General features: G+C 36.4%; 1 protein-coding gene across 1 annotated transcript in view; it reads left to right on the top strand.

Moving 5' to 3' along the window:
- LOC110375770 (protein scabrous) overlaps window positions 1-18,495 on the top strand; it is a 31,449-nt gene extending 12,954 nt beyond the window's left edge. Inside the window, exons 4-6 of the mRNA XM_021334016.3 lie at window positions 15,860-16,315; window positions 16,577-16,777; window positions 17,243-18,495. Of these exons, the coding sequence (XP_021189691.3) occupies window positions 15,860-16,315; window positions 16,577-16,777; window positions 17,243-17,956 (1,371 nt within the window). The 3' untranslated portion in view covers window positions 17,957-18,495. The remainder of the gene's footprint in view (window positions 1-15,859; window positions 16,316-16,576; window positions 16,778-17,242) is intronic.
- Window positions 18,496-20,266: the final 1,771 nt, after the last annotated feature.

Here is a 20,266-nt window from a genome sequence, read left to right as displayed (position 1 = left end):
TTCTAAATATAGCTTACTCTGAAAGTTTTCAAGGAAAATTGTTTAGGCAAGTTCGACAGGCAAGTAATTACTTAATGAATTCGGCCGCCTCGAGAACTCCACTGCGTACTTCATAAACGCTGCTGATATACATGAACAGCAATTTGCTCCCTAAATAGTACGATGATAACATTTTAATATTATTACGCGTACCGCTCGGGTAATCACACGCAAAAGGTATAGCTCCATTACGACGCCAACCCTACGGTTGCCTAAGATTTCTCAGAATTTCTTTAACGGTACCGCCCTCACTTCTGAAGAGAGCTTCACGCAACCAAATTGGACCATAAAAATACTTATTCCGGGATTTGTTTAGAGAAACTAGACACTCAGGTATTTACGTGTCTGCGAATTTGTTGAAATAGCGGTCTATTCTATTATTAGGTCCGTTGTAAATAGTGCGATTACATCTCGCTGCATTTGTTGACGCCGACGGAAATGAAAAAGCTTCGAGTGGAAATGTACGGGAGGAAATTAGGCAGCCGCGCTCGGAGAGGGGGGGGGGGTGCTTTAGGCCCAAATTAAAAGTATTGTTGGAGTGCGGACTGCATCGGCTAGTTGATATCTAAGGTAAATTTCAGGCTTTGATCCATTCACTTTGTGGTTTGCATTCAGTGGAAGCTTGGAGGGATGGACAAAGCGGGTTTGCTAACGAAGACAATATCAATTTGTGGGCGCGCGGCCACCATGTAATGAACTAGCCATGGAGTCGGCATTGTCGCTCCTACTCAGCCGCTGTACTTCGTGAATGGCATACAGACGGACCCGACGCCTTGTTAATCCGTGTATAGGACGAAAGGAGACTGAATATCTTCACGATACATATACATGTTATATGCGGTAGTGTGTATTTAGTAGGTACTTGCCTAGTTACGTAAAATACTAAAGTTTGAAATATTAAGGCAATGACTCATAAAGGACATCATAAAAAGTCCTACTTAATGTCCTGCCGTTTTAAGTTTCCCAGCTTTTCTTGTGAGTTAGATTTTCGAAAGGCAAAAGTACTTACGTTTCAATTTACTCAGTGAACACCGGTTGTTTTAGTAGATAGCTAATATTTGTGTAGTACGCCGTAATTCAGTAGATAATGTAAGTATTTCTTACAGCGGCGAACACAAAGGAAACATAGCCTTGCATAACTTTATTTCATCGGTAACCTTATTAAGTTTCTATAACAAAAGCCGGAGTAGCTCATAACTAACTTTACGGGATACATACAGAAGGGTATTGTAAACGGAATATAGAAAAATATAACCCTTTACTTAAGGAGTTTCTTTAATAATCTTTAATTCAGTTCTTTTTTGTGGGGGAACGTTAGTTGCGCAATTTTCCCTAAATTTATCGTTGGTTAGGATGATTCACGGTCCGGTTAGCGAGGATTACGGCCTTACATAATGTAACCGAGGGTTGTGAACATTGTAAAAGAACCTTTTCGGTATTTGCCAATTGTTGGTTTGACGGCGCTTATTACATTTCGGTAATCATGTTTGTGGCGGATGAAGGCGCGTTATAAGTAAAAGCTTTTTCAGTTGCTCGATATAATGGATATATATAGCTCCTTATACATTTAAGTATGACAACATATTTTATACGTACAAGAGACATGTGGTGACAATTACACGACAAACAATGATAAGTGACCGAACCTCTTTGCTTTTGTGTTCTAAAATCAAAAAATTAAAAAAGCTCAATTTAAAAATAAAACGACCTGATTAAAGCCATAGGTAAAGGGTCCAAACATCGTGATTAAGTTCGTTATTGGTTGAACACAATAACAGGTGGTATGTGTTCACGCTCGGTGATTATAACCGCCAACTGACGACCGTTGGTTGCGCCCACCACTTTTTACCGCTCGATATGCTTTTGAATTTAGAATAAAGTTAGAGAGTTGCCCGCTTGGAAAAAGTTCACATAACATAAACATAATAGGTTCTAATGGCTCCCGGCATGTTTGTAAAGGCTGGTAACACAACTTCTGTTTGGAACAACTTTAAAAACTGACGTTATCAATTCGACAAAATGTAGTGTTTTGTTTTATGTTTACCCGATGTAATTGGAGCGCTGATTAAACGTGTGACACAATTGATCTCCTATTGTTTTATAAGTAGCCACATACGAGTAGTCAAGGTTTTCCACGCAGTGTGCACTTTGACGTACACAAAAGTCCAATCAGTTTTCTGACTACTCAGCAAGTCTTTGGAAAAAATTCAAATTGCGTGCGATCATTTCTGAAATGTTCACAAAATTGTAACCCTTTGTGCTCGAAAACGTACACATTTATTGGTGAATCTCGCAATAATAAACCAAACTACCCTTAGCATGTAAAACAAAAAAAACCTTTATAATATTGGAGTTCATTACTTTTTTTTTAAATAAGAAATAACAATGATGGAGTATTAAAAAATATACACTTTCACTTACAATCGTTTTATGATCGTCTCAAAATCCCCAAGGATGTTAAAATACAATAAAGATACAGAAATCAATTAATAAATTCACAATTCAATTTAATTAATTGAATAAAAAGTATGAGCTACCTGTAAACGTTTTATGATTGTTTTAGTGTCGCAAATTAAATTTAAAATTTGCTGTAAATTCAGTCTTCGTACGTTTCGAGTGAATGTTAATTATGTATTTCTCATTGACTTTGTATATTTAGAATTCAAAATATGCAACAGTTTTCAAAAGTCCTGTTTAGTTGTTTAACTTTGTAAAATTCATGCAATTACTATTTTGATGTTTTACATGCAAATACAGCTACAAAATTGCTAGAACGGGTGACAAATAATAAATAGAACTTATACCACAGATTATATAATAGTTACTACGTTATATCGTCTTACTACAAAAACTTTTAAACGTCAGTTTAAGACTTGTCTAAAAAAATGTCAGATTATGACGTTGACATATGGTACATTTTGCAGCCACAATTTTTTTTAGAGTGTAAAACAGATGTTTAAGTTTTTGTAGTAAGACTAATAATATCGGAGTGGTCGTGGTGGCCTAGTGGGTAAAGAACCAACCTCTCAAGTATGAGGGCGCGGGTTCGATTCCAGGTCAGGCAAGAACCAATGCAACTTTTCTAAGTTTGTATGTACTTACTTTCTAAGTATATCTTAGACACCAACGACTGTGTTTCGGATGGCACGTTAAACTGTAGGTCCCGGCTGTCAATGAACATCCTTGACAGTCGTTTCGGGTAGTCAGAAGCCAGTAAGTCTGACACCAGTCTAACCAAGGGGTATCGGGTTGCCCGGGTAACTGGGTTGAGGGGGTCAGATAGGCCAGTCGCTCCTTGTAAAGCACTGGTACTCAGCTGCATCCGGTTAGACTGGAAGCCGACCCCAACATAGTTGGGAAAAAGGCTCGGAGGATGATGATAATAATATCTAACTCAGTTAAGAAAATACTACTAGAATGGACAGTAATAAAACAAATGAATTCACAACCATGTGCTTTAAAAATAGAACCATCATGATTTATAAACAGAACACTATTTAAACAATACATAGAACACTACATCACAGACCTCTCTTATCTACAACCCTAGCTCGTTACCAGGTCCTAATTACTCAAAATTATTATTATAAGCATACGTGCCAAGGAAACTGGCGCGGAGCCAACTTGAAAGGCCCACAGATAAGTAATGGACCATTCGCAGTGATTACATCTTGAAACTCGGCCGGCCATTGAGAGGTTCCTACGTTAGACTTGTTACCAGAATCTTGGTGACACTGTTCTTGTTAGGTCATCGGGAAAAGAGGAAATAGGAGTGCCGTGCGCGTTTTAGACCGAAAAATAGGTAAGATTCGTGAGTTTTGGGTGATTTATTTGCGAATTATTATGTTACAATAATGTGATTTTTACTTTTTTTTAATGGTTAAATATGATATAGGCACTCGGTAAAGCTGGCGGCTTTTGCACAGCTAATGGACGTAATTTAATTTCCATGTTCTTCAACTCCAACCATTAACCGAAATACGGTGTTTTATTAAAATTTATATTCAGAGAACAATGTTAAAATACCGATTTCGTACAAAATAATTGATATTGGATTTTTAATTGGTAACATGCATCTGCTTGACTAAAGGCTGTCAGTGAAAAAACAGTCCGAATATTATTTAACTCTCTCTCACGAATTTCAGATGTATTTTCACGATAACGGCGATGCTTTTATTTCAAGAGTATTGGAAACCGAATTAAGTTGACGTGGAATTAAAGATTATGAACATGAATTGCTTTTCGCTGAAATATATGAATCGTTGTTTCCTTTTGTTACATAAAACAACGGTTTTACGAACTGCTTTAATTGTTATTCTGAAATATTTAAAAAAAAGACGAAATATGAAGTTAATACCGTAGCATGATATCATTATGTCGTAGAGGAATAATTGACTACTATCGCACATTACATACAACTGGATCTTCTCATGAGGTTTTGCCGTAATCCAGTGAAACTATTATATTGAATTATATCATTTAGCCAGCATTGTGCCGCGGCTACAAATGCAGACATTAGTTGTCAGATTGTTAGTTGCGTTTTGTGGTCCGCTGATGCATTAAATTCCGAAATTCTGCTCACTAAGTCGTTGATGGATATTAAATATATTATGCAGCGTGCGGGACTGTGATACTGAAACCAGTAACTGTGCTGACATCTAGCTAATACATTAAACTACTTATCTATGTTCGAACCACAAACTGATATTATCGTTCATTACATTTGGTAGCTTTGTTTGCGGCTTAACATTACCTACCTCGTATTATATTGTGTAATGTTCTGTATTTCTTCATGAATGTCGAACACAGCAGACAGTTTAATAAAGATCATACGACAGTAGGCACCTTTGTAACCAATTTTGTAAAGAGACTTTCATTTTGAATACAATTATTATTTACTTTAAAAGTATTGTTCATCCTTTGTATCGACACATGTCTACGACGTTAATTGAGAGAAAAACGTTTTGCAACTTCTGTTCTGCCCAAAATAGCTGACACAAAGGCCTTCGGTACAACGTGTGGTAAAACAAAGTCTGCCAACAAAAAATGTAAAGCGTATTTATCAGATAATTTCCGCGGGAACCATACAGTATTTGTACAGCAGCGCCATGAATAGGCACGGAGAGTACACTGCATGGTTTTCCGTTCACGGCGAAATTCACAATAACGCAACCGCATGACAAAGGCTCGGACGAGGGGAACAGAATTCCTATACAGCTAAAACAAATTGGAAACCTTAATCTGAGAAGGCTTTTGGTGAATCACAGGACTATTGTTGACGACCGTTCCCTAATAATATACAACGGCAAGTAAACTTTTAATGCTGTCTGATCGCTTTTTGTACTCGAGTAGGATCAAGTGATGAGAGGGATTAAATGGATTCTAACCCTTTTACAAGGTTAAGTAAAAGCTCTCGCGGTGAAGGCGATGTGCGTCGCGAACGGCAGCTCGAGACTATATGCCACACCAAAGTGATTACACGGGTGCTTTGTTTATACGAACTTACGTTCTGCTTGGTGTACTTTTAAATCAGTAGGATTATAGTACTGAAATATACTAGGTAAATAATTAATTTCATCACATAAAACAAAAATAAAAAGAACAACTAAAACTTCATAAATTAATGCGAGCTCTCCAGTTACGTAAAAATACGACATTATATTAACAAGAAATGAGTATGGCCACGTAGTGAGCAAACTTTCCCTGCTGCCATTTAATATTAATTCAATTTGCTTATAATGTAGTCCAACCCACTTAATTTGTATAGGGAGGCCGTGAGAAACTAACTCCAAAAAGCCTGTGGGAACCACTCGGGCACATTCAAGGTAGCAAAAAGTGGGTGGACCTCACACAGTACTGCATGAAATCCGATCACCGCAAGTGATTAATTCATTAAGTAAAGCACTTTTTATAAACTAAGCGAGCTTCATCATTTTCGAATATTCCTTGAGTTCGATACTGTTTCAATTAATATTAATCGCGTGATTCTATACATATTCATCGAATTTGCTTTAAACTGTAGGTACTAGTGTATGGCGTTCGAGGTAGGTAGCTACAACCGTGGTTTTGACAAAATCCTGTTTCACTGAAATCAGGCTTAAACGATTTGATAGTATTCATATACATATTAATAGGATACCTATCATGAATGTTTGATAGCAAGGTGCTTAACGGGACAATAATAGGTATAAAGTTTTGAGCTTTGAACACTTTCTGTAGGTAGGTAAATTAATTAGAATAAAACACGTGCTTTCGCAACAATAAAAAAGACTTAAAAATTTCATTTTAGAGTGACTGAAGAAGCTGCTCGGAGAGAAGGCGAATCTTTATTCAGCATTTTTATATTAAAATTATGAAATTCCCGGAAAAGAGAATTTTGAAGTGTTTAAAAACTTAGTTAATGATTCTTTTAGATTTTTTTAGCTTCAACGGGAAGTTAGTCGGTCAGCGGGTTTTATTAATTATATCATGTGTCTATTCCTGACTTCGGTGTGTGAGGAGGTTGCTCGCGTGAAGGTCACGTTATTTTTAAAAAGCATAAATATTTTTACCTCCTTAACACGACACCGTATAATTTAATTGGACGATACGATGGCACTAGCATTTTTCAAACATTTTGTACCAACTTTTAATCCCAGAACCCATGACATTTTATACAAACATGTCGAGAACAGTTTTGCAATATTTCCTACTCTGTCTGACTTTCGGACTGAACAAATAGAACATTTTCAATTGAAACCATTCAAAATTTACCAAAAAGTAAATAAACAAGCGTTTACAGCTAAACATTTATTAATTTGCAAAGTTTAGTTATGCAATGCAATACGCGGAGTTTGCTATTTGCCCTGTTGATAGTTCGCGAGCAAACGTTTGCCTGTGTTTTCATTTAGGTAATTTGTGTTATTATTTATTTTGTAAATACGTGCAGAAATTCAGGACGTAATTTTTTTAAATCAATGTCTTACTTAAAACCTATTGGAAACGCATTAATAAGACTAAGACTACCTAAGTACTAAGCGTATACACTTGTACATCTGGCTAACCTTCAAATCGGAATGAGAAAACTTTGCCAAACTGGTCTCACTTCCGCGTCATTGAAGGACAGTCTGCCAATCGGGATATGCTTTGATTTGCTTTTTTATTTGCATACACTTTACACATGTCGGCCGATTTACGTGAATAATACGGCCGGATGCAGTCGCGACGAGTCAAAAACTATTCTTCGTGAGTGCAATTCGATGCACTGGGAACCTGTTGCAATGTCCGTAATTGGTCTGTAACTGGTCATTTGACGATGCAAATAAAAGAGGAACAAAGTACAAATTAAATCTGTGGTTGACGATAATAAATGGTAGGTATCGCTACTATGCGCTTTTGTTTAGTGGTAATGATACCTAGGTAAAAATTATGCTATGACTTAAAATACTAAAGGCATGTAGGTATATTTGTAACTATAAATTCAGTTACATAAAATATATAATATAGTACAGATAAAAACATGCTAGTATCTACATTTACTTCCGATAAACATGAATAACTTTTGACAACGGGTGCAGCTGCAAGATTTAATTAAGTTTGGCTGGAAAAAAAAACAAAATATGACGTACAAATCTACAATACAGCTGGGCGTAGTATTGAATTGACAGAGCAGTAAATCAAATTAATTCGAAGTTTAAATAAAATGTATTTTTCAGCTGGGTTAAAAAAAATGCTGTTATCATAAAAAAATAATAATCACATGTATTGTCTGACCATTTTTAGTGCAGTTGGCAATTACGTCATTCCATACATAAAACCGTACCTATTTACCCTTGAAAATTGACAGTGACAGCTGTCAAACTGCACAAAAAATTCGGTGCGACTCTACAAACTTACCTATACAGTAGATATAAAAGGATTTATTAATAAAATAGCAGTCTGTTAAATGCGTTCCTCAATTATGAACCATTTCACAAACTTCATAGCTGAACGGAATACTAAAAACAATCGGAGATAATTGCTTTATCGTCAACTATGTATTTTGCATTAATTCATTACAAAATTCATTGACAGCTGGAGTGGGATACAAGCTAGCCCTGAATCCAAATGTACATAGCAATCAGGTTTTTATTTAATTATTGTTACAATCAATAAAAGGTTTGTTTACCTTATTTTCTATTGTTGCACTATTTGTGTAAAAATAAAAAAAGCGAAATATTTATTATGGTATTATAATTAATTTTCTACTATCTAATATGTCTAATTAACTACGTTAATTAAAGCTAGTATATTAGCTCAAGCCTGTGGCTGAAGCTTATAAGTAACATTATAGAACTACATACTTATATCTATTTTTAACAAAAACCTTTTTGTTAACATATTAATTCATTTAAAAATTGAAGAATTCCGTGGTTTCCAAAACCTTGAACAGTAAAGCAAAAAACAACACAAAATATTGGCTGTAAATACAGAATGTAGCCAAAATATACCGCTGTACCAATCTCATGAAAGCTGTTAGGTTTTAAAATAAATAATAGATGTTCAATATAGGATTTCATATAGCGAATAGGGAAAACCGTATCTCGGAAACAACGGTACCTATAAAAAAACCCGATATTTTATTTGTATCTCAAATAACATGCATTTTAGATGCGGGTATCCTACAATTTAGATTTTTGGTTTAAATCCTCATGTTACAAAAGTTATTCAGTTTTTGCAGTCGAGTATGCGCTATTCTGTTAAATATTTATACCGGTTCAACCAGTAAGCTGACACGGACGTAACTGACTTAAAGGCTTTATTAACTTTTAAAATGTTACTCATGCCAATTTTTAAAGTCATTTAAAATAATAACTTAAAATAAAAATTAAACTTTAAGCTGGTTGAGTACTTATGCTTGTAATGTTCCTTACCTAGGTTTTTTTGACATCTCTTTGTCTGCACTATAAAGAGCCTTAGTTTTCCGACAAGACAAAGGACAAAATTAAAAGGTTTCATACTTCAATAAAGCGCATTAGAAACCATACATTATTAAAATGACGTCGACAAAATATTTAATAATTGAGCGTACTTAATTTACCGTTCGCTTTTCTCTCTAAAATAATACTATTAAAGTCTCAAAATGATATTGAAAGCTAGCTTACAGTTTACCGAGGTAATTACGAGTGTTACAAGCATTAGCTTTATTCTCGGAAAAGGCGTCCAGAGAACTGAGAATTACATTATTATTTTCACCGCACATATATGTTATGTCAGAAGCCAAAATGCTTTTCCTAATGGATATAATGATGTGGATCACGTGTTAATAATGTTACCTCTACATAAACACTTAGAATATTGTATAGCTACTACTTACAACTTATTTTTGAATCGTTGATACCGACATGATTCATTTATAAATGAATTATTAAATTAACTTTCTTAGAAGTCATTATAATATTAGTGATTATTAGTCCCCAGGCCGGCGAACAAATTTTTTTTTGATACATATACATTTAAAACTTTGTGAGTGCCTTCCTTACGATGAGTCCGACAAACTTTTCGAATGCGCAAATTTTGGTGCCGCTGCGTTTTTTAATGCTTGACTCCTGAAATTGTCGATATGATGTCACTATGGCTCTTCGTACATACACGTTTCATCTTTTGAGATTCGTTTAATAAAGTTAACTAGAGAATGGTGGTCAACTTGTCCGATAAAGATCGTGCTGCGTTTGGAGTGTCCACCATCCTGAAAATGTCGATATGACGTCACTATGACTCTTCGTACATACCTGTTTCATTTTATGAGATTCGTTTAATAAAGTTAACTAGAAAATGGTGGTCAACTTGTCCGATAAAGATCGTGCTGCGTTTGGAGTGTCCACCATCCTGAAAATGTCGGTATGACGTCACTACGACTCTTCGTACATACCTGTTTCATTTTTTGAGATTTGTTTAATAAAGTTAACTAGAAAATTGTGGTAAGCTTGTCCGACAAAGATCATGCTGCATATGGAGTGTCCACCGTCCGGAAAATATAGATATATTTTAAGATTTGGTATAAAGTACTGACAATTGGTGTGAAGTATGTTAATAGTAAATGTTGCATTTAGAAAGTCGTTTCGAATGATATATGTATCACTAGCTTTCCGCCCGCGGCTTCGCCCGCGTGGAATTCGGTTCACCCCTCCCGCTGTGGGTTAGCAGCGGTGAGGGAGTGTCAGACTCTTACTGACTAAAATCGTCGTGTTCCGTCCTAGGCCTTTTATATACCAGGGCCGCGGTACCTCTTTCGAACAACCCGCAGCCGCGGCTGGCCCTGGCGCTACTGGGCCCCACTGATTTCAAAACACGTTAAGACTAATTCGCGGCGAACCTTAACACCATCAACCTTATCGCCATCTATCGAGCTATCGGGAAGCTCGCGATTGAACAATGAGCTACAGGTTAAAGCGCGAGATATCATTGCACTTCTTACGTATCTTAAAAAAAAACAACGTCACCACGTTTTAAAAAGCTATCATTCCACTTCTTACGTATTTTAAAAACACATCGTTACCACGTTTTAAAAACACCCAGCGCCATCTATCGCATACCTCAAGAACTAAATAACTTAACTAATACTTATACCAATTAGTAATTCGTTGAATTATAGTTATTTCAGGATAAGTAGATGTAAAAAAAACAGTTAAGACGATAAAACAAATTGTACGTCATCCCTCGGGAATTCCTCATTTTCGAGGATTCATTATCGTATCATTTAGCTTCTAAATTTATATGTTCATATTCGTTTGCAATATATAAGTAGATGTAAAAAAAAAAACAGTTTAGACGATTAAACAAATTGTACATCATCCCTCGGGAATTCCTCATTTTCGGGGATTCATTATCGTATCATTTAGCTTCTAAATTTACATGTTTATATTCGTTTGCAATATATTACCTTGTTTTAAACGACACACAGCGCCATCTACAATCCATCCATCAAGCAAACAATATTTTTGTTTTCCCTCGGGAATATCTATTTTTTTCGGGATAAAAAGTACCCTATTATTTAATCCGGACTTTTAACTTTACGTCTGCAAAATTTCAAAGCAATCGGTTCAGTAGTTACGGCGTGAAAGCGGAACAAACAAACAAACAAACAAACAAACTCACTTTCCGATTTATAATATTAGTAAGGATTACTACAGGAGGGATTTATTAACTTGAAAACACCTATCGATAAAATAATCTTATATAAGCTCTAGCTTCTGAAATACTAACAATTCGCCGAAGTTTTTTTAATATGAAATGTTGCATTTAAAAACGTCTTTTGAATGATGTTTAACTCATTACTAGAGATGGGATTTATTTAATTGAAAACATCTATCAATAATTATAATTTTAAATAAGCTCTAGCTTCTAAACTACTAACAATTTGTCGGAAGTATGTTAACACGAAATGTTTCATTTGGAAAGGTTTTTCAAATAATATATAATTTGTTACTAAAGAAGTAATGGATTAGCTTGACAGAACCTACCGATAATATATTCTTAGAAAAACTCTAGCTTTTAAAGTACTAACAATTTGTCGGAGTTATGCTAATACAACCTTGCGCTTAAAAACATCTTTTGATTGAAATATGGCTCATAACTTCAAGTGAGATGTTATTCCTTAACACAATGTAAAGTATCAATAATATGCCTTAGGTCAGTTATGTCTTCCAAAATACTAAGAATCGGTAAGTGGTATGTTAAGACGGAATATAGCGCTTAAAAAGATCTTTCGATTGACATATGGTTCATACCTAGAGGTGGGACATTATTCCCTAACATAGTAAAACCTATCGATAATACGCCTTATTTGGGCTATATCTTCTAAAATACTAAGAATTGATAAGTGGTATGTTGAGACAAAATGTTGCGCTTAAAAAGACCTTTTGATTGATATATAGTTCATTAATAGATGTGGGATATTATTCCTTAACATAATATAAACTATCAACAATACGTCTTAGTCAGGCTACTTTTTCTTAAATAGTAATTAAAATTGGTAAGTAGTATGCCAAATAATATACTTAAATAATGCACGTGAATATTTAAGTCAGAAATTGACAAAAAGAATAAACTTCTTCCAATTGTAATATTTTTTTCTCATTTTCTTGTCGAACTGACTATTTGACTCACTACATTTGTCGGACAAGTCGATATTTGCAATAAGAATAGTCTTATCTATCATTGTTGTATTTGTCTGACATGTATGTATGGGGAGACACAGTGACGTCATACCGACATGTTTCGGATGGTGGACACTCCAAACGCAGCATGATCTTTATCGGACAAGTTGACCACAATTTTCTAGTTAACTTTATTAAACAAAACTCAAAAAATGAAACGTGTATGTACGAAGAGTCGTAGTGACGTCATACCGACATTTTCAGGATGGTGGACACTCCAAACGCAGCACGATCTTTATCGGACAAGTTGACCACCATTCTCTAGTTAGCTTTATTAAACGAATCTCAAAAAATGAAACGTGTATGTACGAAGAGCCATAGTGACGTCATAACGACAATTTCAGGAGTCAAGCATTAAAAAACGCAGCGGCATCAAAATTTGCGCATTCGAAAAGTTTGTCGGACTCATCGTAAGGAAGGCACTCACAAAGTCTTAAATGTATATGTATCAAAAAAAAATTTGTTCGCCGGCCTGGGGACTATATCTTTCTAAATTCGGAATTACACTTTTAAAGTTACCTATAATCTTACCTATTACAACATTTACAACTAGGTAGGATCGATATAGTCGTGGCAGACACGTGCAGGGTGCACGAATACGAGTAATACAATAAAACCAAAGAATGTAGTTCACATAAACTTTATGTATAAATTAATGTAGCAAAACCATATTAAAGTCAACTTTTATACTTTTTATAAAATTATAATTGTCAGTTTCTCCATCTGCTACAATATAATGTAGCCACTCGAAATACAAAATAGCATGTCGTCCTTAGGTGGTTTCCAAGCGTGCACACCAGGTGTCGTGCATCCCTAAGTGAGAAGGTTTCCATTATCGTGTCCACCACTCGATGACCAAAACAGGCCGTATATTAATTTATGCCCAAAGTATAGATCGGTAGCAGCTTTCAACTTGGCATCGTAAAACGAGCACCTTTTGTAGCCCCCAGCAAAAACACGGAAGTATAACTGCAACTGCTGATGATACGTCTGCGTGATATAATTAACAAAAACAGTCCCCTTTGTCTTTAATTTAATGAGCCGTACGAAATTGGCACGTTTTCATTACAAGTCTCAAGCCAAGTCTCGGCAGAAGGAAAATAATAAAGGAACACCGGTACTCAAAAAGTTCGCGAGCAGCAGTATCAGATATTATTTTTTCATTATTTAAAGGACAATGATTACATTTTTATCTATACTAATGAAAAAATAATAGCTGTTATGAAGCGAGTGTCCTGTCGTAACTCCGATCATGTCATCAAGTAAAGTGGAGGAGAACTCGGCTTAGTAGTTATTAAACTTTGTTGAATCCTGAAGGGAATCGGGATTATGTGAAAGTTTATTTGTGAAAAGTATTTTTATAGGAATAAAAACTGCACGTGTGGATGCAGTGGACAGTGGACGCGCTCCGGCTCGCCAGGATTGAGGCGAGCTCCCGCGCGGAACAGGTTCTGGCGGACCACGTTAATTACACGCGACGAACATCTGAGCAGATGTGCCGGTCACTCAATTTGCTTTGCATAACTCATCTTCAACATAAAGAGTTTGTTGTTTTCCTCCGCAATTGGACATAATACCCGATGTTTATGTAGAGCTCGCTGTATTCATGCGAATAATTCAGCTCAAAAAATAAAAGCTTCTTTCTTCTAATGATTCCAGAAAAATATTTTTTAAACAAATTAAGCCTTCATACAAAGCTCTGTTTTAAAGAGGATTTCCGTTTATAATATTTTGGGATTCGGATTTAACTTGGCAAAAACTACTAACATTTTCTCATGACCTTATTCTTTCGCATGATGGTAAACATTAGTGAATGCAAAGCTGAAGGGGCACGAGTTGTATACGGCCTACGCCAAGTTTGAATATTCGCGTGAAGTTTTGCATGCGAAATCTTTCGTTACAAGCGAAGTCTAATAGCAAGTATGTTTGCGCGAAATGGCAGAACTACAATATAGGCTTTAAGGGCTTAACCTTAAGGGTCACGCAAATACGAGTGAAGAAAAAACTTGTTCGAACGGCATGAATATTCCGGGTGTCGCGCCGCTGTGTTGCCGCATCGCAACATCGCCACCCGTCACAATCTTCATTAGCATTCTGTCTCTCCCTTTTTGTCTCTCATTTCGTCTCCTTTACAATTTTACCTTGTCTCTCTGAATTTTTCATGCACGTTTTTGTTAGAGGAAAAAAGTGGATTACAAGACGAAATATCCTAATATAAATATTTGGGACAGACTTGACACACTGAATAGATAATGTGGCTAGTTTGCGCGAACCTTGGAGTTGCAAGTGATTTTGCTCTCGGCTGCGTCGAACCGGCTCCTGTAGTGGGGCCGGCTGCCCTTTGATACGGCGCCGCTAAGTTTAATTAAAACTAGACGTTAACGAACGGTGCTTAACGCACAAACCAATCAATAGGTGCTTTTAGCGGCAACTTTACAGACGCGGTCTAGACCAACCAGATTGGATCAGAAGGCATTGCTTTTAGAATTAAGTAGGTATCTGTAAATTAAATTCCATTTTAAATCAAGCTAAAGTTTTTGTTCGTAAACTAAAAAAAATAATTTAGCCAAAACTTTTAGACCTTACATTAACGAACTTTGGTATCCACCTTGAGTACACTTACACACACACACTTACTACTCAAAGGAACTAACTACCTTCCTCCGTCAAACTTCAAAATCTTCAAGGAACTATAATTACAACCAAAGCCTTCTCTAAAGCCAAGACTATAATAATCAGGTGTGCAGAACCTTAGAAATCTGATGCTGTAGGTACTTGCATTATTCAGCCACAAACACGGCCGCCAACGAGTTTTGCTCCACAAGCCTTTGTAAGCCTACCACCTCCCGACCTTGCGTAGTACAGATAAGCACAGAAGCTTTAGCCAGACTGAAACAGATTCGCAGAACAAATTCATTGCATTTTACACCATTGTTCTTGATTGTACATCAAAATATTCACTATTTAGGACTGCCACTCAATGTAGCATTAAATAAATGATTTTAAATTTACTCAAACGAAACGTAATACCAATAACTAATTTAAATAACAATCGGTAATTATTTTGGCATATCAAATTATTTGGATCGTTATTGTAGCGCAAATATTAATAGTTAATTTTGTAATAAAAACTTTCGAAATATTCGTGATTGTGAATGTATTTATATAATATCTAATAGTAATGAATGTATGAACATACCACTTCAGTAAGGCAAAGTATAAAGGCGTTGCTCGCTATTGTTTGAAACTTATAGAGAAAAGTTGAAACTGTGTCGTCAAATAAAATGGGAAAGGATCATCTTCCTTAGCATTTACGTTTTCAAAGTGGTAACAGACCTGGACTGCAACATTTCTTAGAAAACAAATCACAACTGCACTTTTGACTATCCTTTGTAGCGTTAGTGGTAACAAATAGCAAGCTTCAGCGTGAAGTAAAATGAAACTCAATTTTTCCATTTCTAAAACTGAATATGTAGGTCTAAGCCTACAGATTCTAGGAAATCAATCACCCACCATGAACTATAACAAAGGAAAACACTCAAAAGAGAACAGTCAATAGAAAACCTTTGCAAATAAGAAATTCTGAATCATCCAATAACTTCACTCACATTGCAATTTTAACAAATGTTTTTTCGTTGACGCAGGTAAAGGCCAAGCAAGTTGCCGACATGAATCTGGAAAACGACATTCTTGACTCGCACAACGACCGCTCTGCCAAGGTGAACCCTGAGTACAACCACAAGTACCGCCACAACAAGATGATCCACGCCCAGATCTCCCGGCTTGCGCGCACCCAGACCCAGCTCGACGAGTTGCAGCAAAGCCTGCAGACCCAGATCCTAGATGTTCAACGCCGCATGGACCGCTTTGAAGAACCCAACTGGAACCTGCTCTCCGCCCGAGTAGACTTCCTCGACCTCGAGAACAAAGTCCTGACCGAACATCTGAAGAACACTACCCAGAAAGTGTCCGACTTCGAGAAGGTTCATGCTTCCATTCTCGAACTCCGCGAAGACGTCGAGAGTATCGAAAACAAAGCTGACAAAACTATCCCCGAATTCAGAAAGGAAATATCGAAGTTGGACGTTAACTATGCTCAGGTTAGTCTTCTATTGTTACATGTTATCGAGCACGTTTCAACAGAACGCGAAACAATACGAACTTGTTCGTTGGACAATATCGATATAACTGTATCGATATCAACGTGGTCTCATATTCATTATGAATTTTGAATTTAATAATTATTCTGTTCAAATGTGAGGAATATTACGTACCTAATTTAAATTTAACTGCCTAGTTTCATGAAATTAAATGCTCATTATTTTACTTTAAATAACAAAAATTTAATTCTTTTTGTTTAGTTGAATGCGGCATCTTCATATCTGAAGGAAGACCAAGAGAATCTTCGTCAGTCTGTGAAGGCGATCGCAGTTAGCGTGAGCAACGCCATCGACCGTGCTGAGATGGACCGTCTCGTCATCAAACAGCTTAACGAGTCTGTTGAGGAACTCGAAGCTAGATCCCGCCAGCACTTCTCCCGACTTAACGACCATATTCTGAAGGTAAGTTTATTGTTCTTTTACAGGTGAAGAATGGAGGAGATGTATTTATTTCAGATTAAACTTAGAAAGACCTTGCGTGTGTCAAATCATTGAATACAAGTCGATAATTATCAGACCTACTTATAATAAACCTAAACGTTGATTGTTGTTTACAATACTGCAATGCGAGTCAAATCAAATCGAGCTCTAATCTAGAAGTTCGTTCACTAATCGAAAATGATTCAGTGATTAGTAGAGCTGCATCTGAATTCAGGTGCTATTTACCCTCCTCATTTATAATTTACTCAACTGTGTACACAGTAAACGATTGCGTATGTAGGCTGTGTACATAAGACTTAGTAATAGTTAATTTAAGCGTCTAGTCTTCACAATGAAGCTTGATTCGACATGGTTTGATTTCAATAGAATAATTTAAATTATCGATAACATTAACTATTGTTCTAATTCGATTCTCTTTTTGCGCAGAGCGAGGCCAACCGTGACTACAACCAGACCGAAACCATCCCCCTCCCCGAACTAATGGGTGAAGTGAAGGAGCTCCAACCAGTGCAACGTGAGTATGAAGACCTCGTCAACCAGCTCCCTAGAGACTGCTCCAGCATCTCAGGACCTGCAGGCGTGTACCTCATCCACCCCGGACGCGCTCCCTTCGACACCTGGTGCAACAATGGCAGCACCCTCATCCAACGTCGTTACAACGGCTCCGTAGAGTTCAACAGGAAATTCGGTGAATACGTCCATGGTTTCGGTGACCCAGCCTCTGAGTACTGGCTCGGCTTGGAATCCATGCACCTTATGACTGCTGACAACTGCTCCTCCATGCGTATTGACATGAGCGACATCTATGGCGGGTTCTGGTATGCTGAGTATGAACACTTCTACATCGGTAGCGCTGATACTGGTTACGTACTTGAGGTGAGCGGATTCAAGGGTAACGCTAGCGATGCATTTGAGTATCAGAACCATATGGAATTCTCAGCCATGGACCGCGATAGGGACATCTCTAACACTCACTGCGCCGGCAACTATGAAGGAGGATGGTGGTTCTCTCACTGCCAGCACGTGAACATCAACGGCAAGTACACCCTTGGCCTGACCTGGTTCGATGGCGTGCGCAACGAATGGATCGCTGTGGCCACTAGCGAGATGCGTATGTACCGCCGACCAGGGTGCTCTTAAAGAGACAACGTCCGAGCTTCTTAATCGTATAGTTAATATCATAACAATTCATTATAATGTTATTTCACTTTTCAATCATACCAAAGATATCAATATAAGTGAGGGTATTTTTATTTCCATTAGATTGAGTTATAGTTTCATAGACAGTATTAATTATTATTCTGATGTTTTTCAAGTTTAATGATTTCAAATCTGATAATGACGGAATCCGGTTTGATGATGATGATGATTAAGACATTCCATTTTATGTACTTATATGCAATTGGTTTATTAAGAATATTGTGTTCGAAATATCGTTTGTTAAGCAAATGGTAATTAGTCTTGAAAATTATTTTTATTTAAATGTAAATCTGGACTGATGCATTGTGATGTTTTACAAACGTTAGAGCTTAAAAGTCGGACAAATCAGTACCCAACAATCAGTCTAGTAATTCTGGAAAACATTCCTGTAAGCTTATTTATATAATTTACTTTGTAATTGTTTTGAAGAGGTGGGGATTTGTAAATATAATTTTATTAGGCAAAAGATGCCATATTCATTTCGCATGCATGCAGGAGTAGTCAGAGGGTTGTAAATGATAATGTAAGTGATTAGATTGTATTGTAAGAATCTTTCTTAAGGAGCATGAAATGCTTGTGGATGTTTGTTCGATACCATCGGACAAGGAGTGTTTGGTAAATATTTATTTATTTAAAAATAATTGGGCGATTAAAATTATTACGGTAACGATATTATTTCAATCTGTATGTTGTTTTATCGAAAAAAGATTGTCGGCGAAATAATTTGAATTTTGTATTTTAATTTAATTTATTTGTACTCTATTGGTATGACTGATACATTAGTAATAATTCTCAATATATTATCGCATATAATCCAAATAGTAATGTATACTCGTGCGACGTACAAACGTCATTTTGAAATTAATCTCTCTATTATAATAGTGATGCATACAACTGATGCAATGTACCTATGATCAAACTTAAACCAAATAAATATGAACAGAAAAATCTTGTTTTATTTGACCCGGAAGTTTTTTTCTTTTCATCCAAAATATTATATTATATATTATAGTGAAGTCAATATTTAACATGAATTTTAAATGACACAAAGTTATTTTTAGGTATTAACGCTGTATCAAGGACGTGGTGTGTTTTCAGATTACATTTTAATAATATTATCAACCCCCTATTTTCCCTGAAGCGTTTAACAGGAGAGGAGATATATTTATAACCAATGCGATTAAAAATGCATTGAAAAATCAATTGCCTACCATGAAGTTCAAAGTCGAGATGAGAGGCACAAAAGCTATGTATAACTGCCTATGCTACCTACACAAAAATCACTCTCTAAACCAATTGATGCTATTTAGAAACTTACACCTATAAGATAGACACGAGAACCACTTCCCGCAATCGGGTAAAAGTAGCCTACACCCTTTCTCGGGGTATTCTGTGCCAAATTGCATTTTAAATCGGTTCAGTAGTTTTGTCTCGAGAGCGCGACGAACATACGAACGAGTTACTATGAAAATTTTCTCACAACAGTAAGATATGTAAGTATTTTTGGCATATTTGTATTTAAATTGAAGTAATTCTTATAGACCAAGTAGGTATGTAGGTACAGAATGAAGTCTCAATTAGCCAACTACGCAAAGCCCTTTTAAGCCGACCATGAAAGTTCTTAGCTCTACTTTTCATAGAAAGAAGAAGTTTTTATTCAGCCGGGAGATAACAAACAATTTGCTGATGTCGTTGTTTCATCTATTGAAGCTTTTCAAGCAAGGGCATTCAAGCAAACACACAAACTCTATGCTTTATATAGTTATCGACACGGATATTGAGCTCTCGGCGGAAGAGTGGGGATCGCTTTGCGCACTGTACACATAAGGCAATAAACCAATAAATCGCTTCTGCGCAGGTGAAGGTCAGGGCTCAATATCCGTGCCGATGATTATAATATAAGTAAGTATGTATATGCTGAGTTCATCCAACATATAACAAACAAGTATAAACTTGAACTTGTAAGTATGAAACACTAGTTCAACTAATGGTTAAGTTATATCTTTGACATGATCCGTTACATACACTAGCCGTTAGACGCGGTTGCACTCACATCCAGAGGAATTTACCAACTTGACAATAATAAACTAAGAAGAAAAAACGTTGGTAGTTGGTAGTAAGTTAAGTTTGGTAGCCTGTAGTGTCCCACTGCTGGGCAAAGGCCTTACCATTTCGTCTCCACACCTCTCGATCTTTCGAGTGTTCCCACCAATCAGGGTTTTAGGCGTCCAGGGGCCCAATTCTCCTAAT

This window comes from Helicoverpa armigera, chromosome 1 (assembly GCF_030705265.1).
Source record: "Helicoverpa armigera isolate CAAS_96S chromosome 1, ASM3070526v1, whole genome shotgun sequence".
Lineage (NCBI taxonomy): Eukaryota > Metazoa > Arthropoda > Insecta > Lepidoptera > Noctuidae > Helicoverpa > Helicoverpa armigera.
Note: the sequence above shows the minus strand (reverse complement) of the source record. Positions and strands in the feature narration are given on the sequence as shown.